Source organism: Hyperoodon ampullatus (assembly GCF_949752795.1).
Source record: "Hyperoodon ampullatus genome assembly, chromosome: 11".
In the NCBI taxonomy this organism is placed as follows: domain Eukaryota; kingdom Metazoa; phylum Chordata; class Mammalia; order Artiodactyla; family Ziphiidae; genus Hyperoodon; species Hyperoodon ampullatus.
This window is the reverse complement of record NC_136924.1, coordinates 92918748-92929817: the sequence shown is the minus strand read 5'-3', so window position 1 is coordinate 92929817 and position 11070 is coordinate 92918748. Positions and strand designations below refer to the sequence as shown.

Here is an 11070-nt window from a genome sequence, read left to right as displayed (position 1 = left end):
TTGCTTATTTTTGGCTGCGTTTGGTCTTCACTGCTGTGCGCGGGCTCTCTCCAGTTGCGGCGAGCGGGGGCTACTCTCTGTTGCAGTGTGCAGGCTTCTCATTGCGGTGGCTTCTCTTGTTGCAGAGCACGGGCCCCAGGCGCATGGGCTTCAATAGTTGTGCCTCGCGGGCTCAGTAGTTGTGGCTTATGGGCTCCAGAGCACAGGCTCAGTAGCTGCGGCACACGGGCTCCCGTGCTCCGCGGCACGTGGGATCCTCCCGGACCAGGGCTCGAACCCGTGTCCCCTGCACTGGCAGGCAGACTCCCAACCACTGCACCAGCAGGGAAGTCCCATCCTATATGACTTTAATAGGTTTATTGACATTTGTCAGCTGACTTAAACACCTCTCACCTACAAAACTAAACAAAACAAAATTATGTTGAAGGTGTCATTATCATCATTTTGGGGATAAAATCTGGGAGGATCAGTGATGATGGTTTTCCTCCAGAGCAGATGTAAGCCTGCATGGCTTGCTGTTCTCTCTCAAATTAGGTTTCTTATGTGGTTTGTTGAATAGTGTGCCACCTAATCAGTAGGTCAGAGTCTTAATGTTTAAACATTTTCTATTCTTTTATTACCAATAAGAGCAGAAGGTCGAACTCTTTGGTCGTTCACCTAGGTGCTTGCTTGTGCTGAGAACATTGCTCAGGGCACAGATTTTAAAAAGGAGCAGGTTATCTGAGTGCAGCAGAAATCGCTGGAACACTGTGTAGAGGGTGAGCCCTTGAACAGCAGCTGGGGACCTGGATTCTAGTCGGTTCTGCCCCTAACAAGCTATATTATCCTGGGCAAGTCCCTCTCCTTGTCTGTAAAAGGAGGTGTAACAGAGGAAGAACAGAACTAACACCATGTTGAAACTGCCTCTCTTATTCTTCAGCCTGTGTATTCCATTACTTTAGCCTTGCACATCAAGAGTTAAACATTAGAGAAATGTTGCTTGTACCCAAATAGTTCATTAAGCTCCTGAAGAAAGTTTCTATACCACGGACTGGATCTGGATTAGTTATGACTATTACTTATAGATAAGTTCTCTTTCAGCCTAGAAACCTTGCAACTAAGCAGAGATAAGAATGGTAAAGTAAAAATAACTGCTAGCAACTTGAAGTTTTGCAGAAGCCTCGGGATCCAGCCTACGTGAGCAAGCAGAAGAACACAGTTATGCTTCCCTTGAAGGCCAGGTGGCTCCAAGGAGCCTGCAATCCACCTTTATCCTTTAATCTTGAACCCTCCCGCTTCCCCTTTTCCCTTAGCAGAGAAGAAGCCTGAGTTCTATTCTGAGTTAAGATGGTCTTTAGGACATTAGCCCTCCATCTTCTCGGTTTTTTGACTTTCCGAATAAAGTTGCCGTTGTTTGCCCCAACACTTTGTCTCTGGACTGATTGGCCTGTTGTGCTGTGAGCAGTATGTGTTTGGACTTGATAACAGAGGAAGTGGTGTTCTGAAATTCTCTGCATTGTGTTAGCTTCCCCCACGAAAAACGTAAGCCCCGTCAGAGCAGTGTTGTGTGCCTTGTCTGCCTAGGACTGAGTCCGAGAACAATTCCTGGTACCTTGCAGGTGCTCGGGACATACTCATCCATGCTGTGCAGTGGTCATTAAAAGGGCTTTTTTTTCAATATATGGAGTCTTAGTTTCTTTTCAAAGTGTTTTCACATAGCAGGCGCTCAACAGTCACTGGTCTGAAATATCACATTTGATTCTCAAGGGTGCACGCCTTACTTGTTAATACAGAAATACAGGCATGGAGAAGCCTGGTAGAGTGAGAGAGGAGTGGCTTGAGAGTCAGAAGACCTGGCCCAATACAAACTACCGTGTGACTCTGGACAAGTCATTCCATTTCTCCGAGGCTCTGTTTTCTCATCTGCGAGGTGGGAGGCTGAATTAGACTCTAAAAACCCTTAGGGCAACACGCCTCTGACTCTGGTCCTGTTATACCTGTTATATCTAACAAATGGGTCTTAAGAATGGATATATCCACTGGGAAGGATGTGAAGCTGCATGAGGGATGAAGGAAAAGTAATTAGGGCAGAGGCATCAGTGCATTAGAAACATCAAGACCGGTGGACTCTGCTTTTCGTGTACGCCTGAAATCCTTTATGAGCATCAACTCGGGTGGCTCTTCCTTTGCTGTTTTTAGTTCATCAAAGCAGGTCATTGGGCTTCCCTGGTGGCGCAGTGGTTGGGAGTCCGCCTGCCGATGCAGGGGACACAGGTTCGTGCCCCGGTCCGGGAAGATCCCATATGCCGTGGAGCGGCTGGGCCCGTGAGCCATGGCCGCTGAGCCTGCGCGTCCGGAGCCTGTGCTCCGCAACGGGAGAGGCCACAGCAGTGAGAGGCCCGCGTACCGCCAAAAAAAAAAAAAAAAAAAGCAGGTCATTGACCTCACTCACACCTGCTGCCGTACTCACTGTCATGAGGGTGCTAACATCATGGGAGAAACCTGCCAGATTGCAAGCCCATGAGATGCACAATTGTGGAGATCCTGAGGGTTCTGCTATAATTTTATTGCAAATTCTGGGTCAATCATATTTAGGGGCCCTTTATAAAAATGACTAGGGGGTAATCCAGTACTAAGTTGCTACTGACATCTATAATATGTCATATTAGCATGGCCCTAATTTTATCAAACTGAGGTCTTTCGGTCCCATTAGTAAGAGGTCCCAATTTGTCCTAGCATTACTGGGGAAGGGAATCTTTCAGTTACATGAATGAAGAAAGAGGGACTCCCCTGGTGGTCCAGTGGTTAAGAATCCGCCTTCCAACGCAGGGGAGGCGGGTTTGATCCCTGGTCGGGGAACTAAGTTCCCACATGCCGCGAGGCAGCTAAGCCTGTGTGTCACAACTACTGAGCTTCAGCGCTGGAACAAAGATCCCACATGCAACTAGGACCCAATGCAGCCAAAAAAAAAAAAAAAAAAAAAAAGAAAAAGAATGAAGAAAGAGACACATAGTCACGGTAGGGTGGCCAGCAAGATTGTAATTATGCTTGAAAGGGCAGTCTCCTGATGAAGGGTCCAGATGGATAGAGAGGACTAGGTGGCAGGGAAGGAAGGATGAGCCGATGTTTTGTCGGCAGATGGGCTTCCAGTGGCCCATCAGGGCTACATTAGGATGATCTTCTGGGTTTTCACTACCGTGTTTCCTGTGGACTTTATAATTCTGCATCTTGCTGAGGGCTTACTTTAGCCCAAGGGATGAAATCCTCCTGTGTGGGATCAACAGTCTGCAAAAGAAGAAATGCCATCATCAGCTTTCTGAGGCAACATAGGGGATAATACTCTCCAAAACTATGCTTGAAATATTATCATTTCACCATCATTTAATCTTTTGATAATAAAAAAAGAAAAAAATGTTGAGCCTATCCATATCACAACTACTTTACCATCTTCCCTCTTAGCCATTAACAAGAATGTTTTTGCAGGATTACTGGAAACTGAAAGTAATCTGAGAAATTCTTGGCGGAGATAGTAAAGATTTTCTCGTGTAAATGCCCTCTGGAGGATTAATTACAGCAAATGATATAGCTATGTCCTGGTCTGTGTGTCATTCCAGGAAAAGGCAAATTCTCAGATAACAGACCAGAGGGTTTAACCTAGTTAGAGTTGCCTAGTACAGTTCATTGAACAAACAGTCTGAGCATGGCTTTCCCTCTTGGATCTTAGTGACTTCTGATCCTCATAATAAAACAATTGTGTCCCAAAGTGGTATTTTTAGCTGTTCGGATTTGTGTGTCTTCAAGCCATCACGGCACAAATGCAAGTTACTTCCAGTCCTACTCAGCAGTGTCCCTCTGTTTTTGCAGGCAAGGATTAAAATTGGTACACCCATCTGGGCGTCCAGATGATGCTGACAGACCCAGCCCAGTTCTCGGGGCAGCCTGGGCTGCTGGAGCTAGACAGTGACTCAGAGAGGCAGCCAGCGTGGCCCAGGATACATTTAGACAACTGGTAATAAGAACAGATCTGACACTCATACGTATTTATAATCCCCTGTTGTCCCCAAGGCAAAAAGCCGTGAGCTTGCATCTCTTCACCCTCACACAAACCCTTCAAGCTGCCTTTTCTTTCAGGGACATTCACCTGCATCAGAATATACTGTCGGGCTTCCCTGGTGGCGCCGTGGTTGAGAGTCTGCCTGCCGATGCAGGGGACACGGGCTCGTGCCCCAGTCCGGGAAGATCCCACATGACACGGAGCAGCTGGGCCCGTGAGCCATAGCCACTGGGCCTGCACGTCCGGAGCCTGTGCTCCGCAACGGGAGAGGCCACAACAGTGAGAGGCCCAAGTACCACAAAAAAAAGAGAATATACTGTCATGGCTGTGGCGGTGGGGATTGGGAGAGCTGTGTCTGTCTCTTAGACCAGGTCCTTGCTCGATACGTAGTTGTCCTTTGATGGTCTGGGACGTAGCCGTGTCATTTTGTTCCTGCTTGGCGGCTGCAGCGCTGAGCGCATGGACTGTTCTGCCCTCTCACTTGTTAGCTGTGTTACCTGCGGTCAACTTCCTTAATGTTTTGCTGCCTCTGTTTCCTGATGGGAGTAAAAGAGGGCTCGTCATGATCATAATAGTCAATCTATCTCATACGGTTGCTTTGAAGATTAAATCTATCAATATCTATAAAGCCCTTGGAATAGGACATGAACTATAGAAAGCACCATAGTGCTTTCCTTTGTATATTATAATTGGTGGTGGTGTTAGTGGTATAGTTATAATTGATGCTCCGACATCCTTCTCCTATGGGTGTTCTTTAGAGGGACTGAATCCTGTGAAAATAAAACATTCTTCTTTCAGCAGAAATGAACGGAATCCTTGGTTTAACTTTGTTCCTTGAAGCATAACAAGGCTCCTTCCCACTCAGCCCCTTGGTAACCTGTGTTCTTCCAATAGTCTCATCAGACCAGATCATAAATCAGAGAAGCCTAATTCTCCAGCTTGAGTTATTGTTCATGAATTTACCAAAAAGTTGAGTGTTTCTCTCTATTAATCCTGCCACCAGCTCCTGGTATGGATCCGAGTTGAGTAAGTAAGATCTTACATTGATACCTGGAGGGGGCAGGGACACGATGGCCATCACTTCACCACGAGGAGCCTGAGCTCCCAGAGGCTGGGGAGCTTGGTTGGGTCTCAATGTTGGTAAGAAGCAGAGCTGAGCCTCGAAGAGCTGAGCCTCGAAGCAGGGCATGTGAGGACAGGGTCTGCACCCTTTCTGCTGCCGCATTATCCTTGTCACACAAGCATAATGACAAGGAGAATGTCATTATCCTTGCCTGGTCTGTCCTCACATCAAGCAAATCCTGCCCAGACTCACGTCTTCTTCTGTACTTTACGCCAGTTCACTCTTTGTGACCTGTAGCTCTAGAGGGTGACAAAGAGAGGTTTTCAGGCTTGTCCCCCTGAAAGAACAAACAAAGATGACACTGCCTGGGACCATCCAAATTTGGTTTCTCCAAGTAAGGCGGGCACCTTAAAGCAAAAAATGTTGAGAATTGTCCAAAAAAAGGCTATGTTTGCCAAAAGTTGGTATGCCTGGTACTTGCTGTAAGGAAAACAATCTGAAGGACCTCTGTTTGCAAGAACATTTTTCTCTCGTTTTACATCATTTGATATTCATTGACCCATTTTTACATTTCATAGCCTCATAATTTCTGTCTTAATACCTTCAAAAAATCATACTAGATTTGTCTGTAGATATTTAAACACAGGATAGAAAAAATACCCACAATTATGTGCTCCTTTAAAATATACAGGGGTCTTGCTTTTAGCAAACTTGATATAACAATATTCTAATTCATCTAAAACAGATAAAGCAGGCAATAATTAGAACAGGAGCTTTCCCTTCATAAACAAAGATTCATGGCTGATATTCTATATTTAAGGTCTTTGCAAATTATATCACATTTAAAATTCTCAGTTAAAAGAGCAATTGATTTTAAAAGTTCAATCAGTCTACAGTTTTTTGGGGTTTTTTTTTGCGGTACGCGGGCCTCTCACTGTCGTGGCCTCTCGCGTTGCGGAGCACAGGCTCCGGACGCGCAGGCTCAGCGGCCATGGCTCATGGGCCCAGCCGCTCCGCGGCATATGGGATCTTGCCGGACTGAGGCACGAACCTGTGTCCCCTGCATCGGCAAGTGGACTCAACCACTGCGCCACCAGGGAAGCCCCAGTCTACAGTTTTTAAGAAACACGTTTATAACATGGGGCAAAGAATATTTATACCCATTTGTTTGGTGTTTTGTAGTAATATGCCTGATTTCATTTTCATTCTCCATCAGGATGTTTTTATATCTTCGAACTAAGTCCCTAAGCCACTTCCGAGAGATAAAGACTAATCTTTTGAAAGACTTCCAAGGAAATGAAGTCCTTAATCCGCTTTGCTCATCTATTTCAGTGTGTACCGACTCTTAGTTTTGTATTTAATGTAAATGCTTTGTGCTTCGATTTGAGTCTATTTCTACCCTTCGTCTTTAGCTGGAGACAGAAAGCAGGACAACAGCCTCTTGGAGAGAGGTATTCATACGTGTGAAATTCCCTGCTAATCCCTTGTCTAACTCTTCTTTCAACTGAATAATTCTGGTCTCACAACCCAGTGGTAAATCAAATAATTATGTGACTGGAGTCATAGCTATAAATCAGAAGAGTCACATGACAAATGCACGCCTCATGGACTGGAACAAAATGTTGTGTTTCAGTACAGAATTTAGAGAGAACCTGAATGTCCATGAGAAAGGCACATAAAGCTTGAGAACTACCATCTCAGTTTCATTGTCCTAACCTTTCCATGTAGGTCTGACGTTATAACCCCTTCATCTTCTTTGTGGTTTTCCACCCAGCCTCTCCCACACTTCTCATCAGTGGATCTCGGTGCTGGAACGGGTATTCTTGTCAGAGACTGACAGATGCTGAGAACAAAGACCTGATTGTTCCAGCTGACCACTTGTCTGTTTACACAACACTATGACTGTTCCTTGAGCAAACAAAAACAGACAGCCGTGAGCTGCGCTCCCACTGTCAGTTCATGACCTACAGCAACACTTAGGATTTTTTGAGTTATTGTTATTATACTGTACTAGTCTGGCTCTTATTTATTTTGTATCTCTTTGTATGTTTTTCCTAGCTAGGTGTCATCCTGTACTGTTTCTTGCGTTTTAATCATTCTTCTAAGTTTTGATATTTGTACTTTTTCTAGGTGACCTAAATTCTGATTTCCTTCTCTAAGCTTAAGTTTCTGGTTATTCTGCCTAGTTTTGGAGAGCAATCTATATGTTCTTTTCTACACTATCGATTTTTTTTCTGCCACAAAATATTGAGCTACGTTGACAATGGCTATCACTGGCAGAAATGGATTTTCTAACCATGCTCCAGGAATAGGATAGTTATAAGGAAACATTGTGCTTTTGAAAGCTCTTGCTTTTCCACTAAGACACTTCTTAGAACACTTTAAACACCTGCCTAGTCTTTTGGCCGTATGGAAAATTGATCATTACAAGTCCCAGTGCGTTTTGGGTATTATGAAACTCTAAGAACTTTCTCTCTCTCTCTCTCTGACTTTTGTTTCCTGGAAACATAACAGCAACAAAGCAAACAGAAGAAGTTTTATCCTATTTTTCGGTGAGAACTATGAGAAGTAGTTTCAAGAAAGATTGACTCTGTGATTCTGCCCCAAACCTCACATCATCAAAAGCAATGAAAAACTCTTAAGAGAAGGATGTATAGTGTCAATTTCCAACTCATGGTCAACTGAACTGAAAAGAATGAATGGATGCTTCCATCTGAACAGGATTGAAGTTGAGTATGTAATTAGCCATAGAGTACAGCTCAAAAAAAGTGTATGACTTAAAAGGAAAGCTTCTATTACTTTTTTTGAGCCTGGTGAGCATAATGTGCGCTATACAATATATAAAATAACATCATCTTTGCACATTACAAATACACTGTGAGAAATCAGATGCCTATTAAGACACAAAATTTTTTTTATTTTTTTTTTTTATTTTTTTTATTTTTTGTGGTACGCGGGCCTCTCACTGTTGTGGCCTCTCCCGTTGCGGAGCACAGGCTCCGGATGCGCAGGCTCAGCAGCCATGGCTCACGGGCCCAGCCGCTCCGCGGCATATGGGATCCTCCCAGACCGGGGCACGAACCCGTATCCCCTGCATCGGCAGGCGGACTCTCAACCACTGCGCCACCAGGGAGGCCCAAGACACAAAATTTGATGTAAAACTGTGATACTGGGTTATGAATGATAGGCCAGATATTTCAGAAAGGGATTAATGAGTTTTGACCTATTTCCAGAAAACTGAAATTAGCCACTAAATCCCCCAGGTTATGGGGGTCCAAGCCTCCTTGTTATCATGGATAATATATCTTATTCTTTAACAGTATAGAGTCAGGTGGCTTGGTCTTATATAAGGATACAAATCCGACCCAGAAATTATTATGAAAATGTCACATAAGCAAGTTCTTTATTTCTATTAATGATTACACATCTGAGACTCTGCTCAGAGTTCTGACTTAATGGCTCATCCTGTCACTTTTTGTAAACCTCGAAGGCTTTCAAGGAGTAAATGATTTACAAAGTAGGAATCCAGAAGTTATTGGGCTTTGAGACTCTAATGAGGTGATGAGTCGTACATATCAGTCTGTTATGATATTTGGGCAAGTCGGCTTTGAGACTTAAATTTGAAAAATGTCAGTCACTGGTGCCAGGGTTGCTTTTGCACTTGATGGCCAAAACATCTGCACTTAGCATGGTATGTCATGCAATGGCATGGCCCACGCCTAATTTGGGGCTGGTTAATTCATTTTATAGTGGGTGCCTTTCTTTATCCAGCATGGCTACTCAGAGCCACACCCATTCTGTTTAGGGCCTTTGAGTCATTTCTGTCTTGGCTTCTCCCCATAAATCTCTGTATTTCGGAGGAACTGATTATTCAGAAAAGTTTAACCTTGACTCTGAGTGTCCCCATCTCCAGGCTGGAGCTATGTAGTCACCCACCTAAATTCTGACCATTCCCTTTTCTTTCTCTCTTGGCTCATCCTCTTGTCCTGTTTTTTCTCCTGCTTCTCTTACGGGAGAGCCTCCCCAAGCTCCCCAGGAAAGTACCTCTTGAGAGTTGCTGATTCTCCGCTCTGAAGCTGCGTTCATAAGCTGGGAGTGGGCAGGCATCGCCTTGCAGAGGGCAATCCTGCTGACACGATCTATAGAGAAAGCACAGCTCCGGTATGATGTACAGCAGCAGGAAACCCCACGCGTTAGTGACCAGGGCGATGCAGAGGACAGGGTCGTCCCATTGGGTTGCCTGTCGTGAGCATGGAGATCCACACCACCCAGGTAATGATGGAGATGAGCACGGTGACCAAGATGAGCCTTCCGTGCTGCTTCCAGTTCTCACACGGCCCACAGAAGGTGGCTTTGGAGACGAAGAACGTGAGGGCCATCAGGAAGAGGACGTAAACCAGGAGGACCACGAAGTCCACGTTGAGTTGACAGGGTGTCATATCCATAAACATCGTACCTCTGGTCATGATGAGAGTCACATACTCAGTGGCGATGATCGTCTGCAACAGGCTGACACCGATAGTAATGCACAGAATTGTCATCCAAGAGGAGGACACTTGACCCTGGACCAGCTTCACCAGGTTGGAGGCATGAGCCAAGAGGCACGAAAAACAGAGAGCAAAGAGGACCCCAAAGAGAAAGTAGCGGATGGGGTCAGTCTGCTGATTGAGCTGGATGATGAAGGCAAAAGCAAAGCTGAAGAGCCCCAGCCCACCCAGGAGGAGGAGGAACTGGGTGGGGAGGACATTCCACTGGCTGCGGTCTTGAACCCTTCTCATGAGGAAGAGAAATGCCAGGAGCAGCAAAACTGTAACTGCTATGCCAACTGCTGCCAGGGACTCCAGAACTATGCCCCATGCTCCCATGGTGTCGCAGAGGAAGTTATAGTCCCCAGTGGACTCTTTGCAGTCCTCATACATGGTGACTTGTAGGTGGACCTCACAAGAATGGTCTTTTGTTCCCGTGCAAAAAAAGAAAAAAAGTAAAAGAAAAAGGAACAGGGGCTTCCCTGGTGGTGCAGTGGTTGAGAGTCCGCCTGCCGATGCAGGGGACATGGGTTCGTGCCCTGGTCCGGGAAGATCCCACGTGCCGTGGAGTGGCTGGGCCCGTGAGCCATGGCCGCTGAGCCTGCGCGTCCAGAGCCTGTGCTCCGCAACAGGAGAGGCCACAACAGTGAGAGGCCCACGTACTGCAAAAAAAAAAAAAAAAAAAAAAAAAGGAACAAACATAACTTCATAACTTTACCTGCACCCTCAAGAACCCCTGTTGCGTAGTCTTGGGCAGGACACTATAATATCTCTGACTCCCACATGAAGACACCTGGACCTACTGAATGAAATAGGTCAAAACTATCAACCCCTCAAAACTATCCTAGCTCTATCCTGCTGGGAAAGGAGAACTATCTTCGCTTAGGAGCTCCAGATAACACACGAATTTTCACGTCATAATTTCCACCAAGGCTTTTTGAGGGCTAAGGCGGAATCTTTTTCATAAAAATCGGGCATGTGACAACATTCGCATGATGGTTAGGACTCCAGTTATAGAGGCTCCAGAACAGGGGTTGTCAACATGAATGGACCATTTGATCATTCAAGACATGAGGCACAGCTCGAAGGAGACAGGCAGATGATGTTTCCCAGTCATTTTAATGACTCTTCCTTCTTTTAATTCAAGTCAATCCAAGGCAGCTCATTACAGTTAAGTACCCACTGGTGGTCTGTCAAAGAATTTTACAAAAAGGTCTCTGCCTTCGATTAACTTTTTGGAGAGTTTAGCACCAAACTCTACGCCTTGCCTGGGGGTGTCTAGAAGAACATCACGCATATTCATGTGGAAACAAGTACCTTGCAGCTGAATACCCCTAGCTCCACTCCCCTCCAGCTATTCCCAAGCCAGCTGCCTGGAGTGACCCAGGCTGACAGCTGAGGGCATGGCCCCTTCAGTCCCACTTACCTCCTCTGTGTGCACGCTGGAG

General features: G+C 45.5%; 1 protein-coding gene across 1 annotated transcript; it reads right to left on the bottom strand.

Annotated features, from left to right (window-relative positions):
- Positions 1–3192: 3192 nt before the first annotated feature.
- On the bottom strand, positions 3193–10015 carry GPRC5D (G protein-coupled receptor class C group 5 member D; the record flags this gene model as incomplete). The annotated part of the gene is given in 4 exon segments (XM_079714979.1): positions 3193–3264; positions 9108–9131; positions 9133–9328; positions 9330–10015. Coding segments are annotated over 4 exon segments (978 nt in total).
- Positions 10016–11070: the final 1055 nt, after the last annotated feature.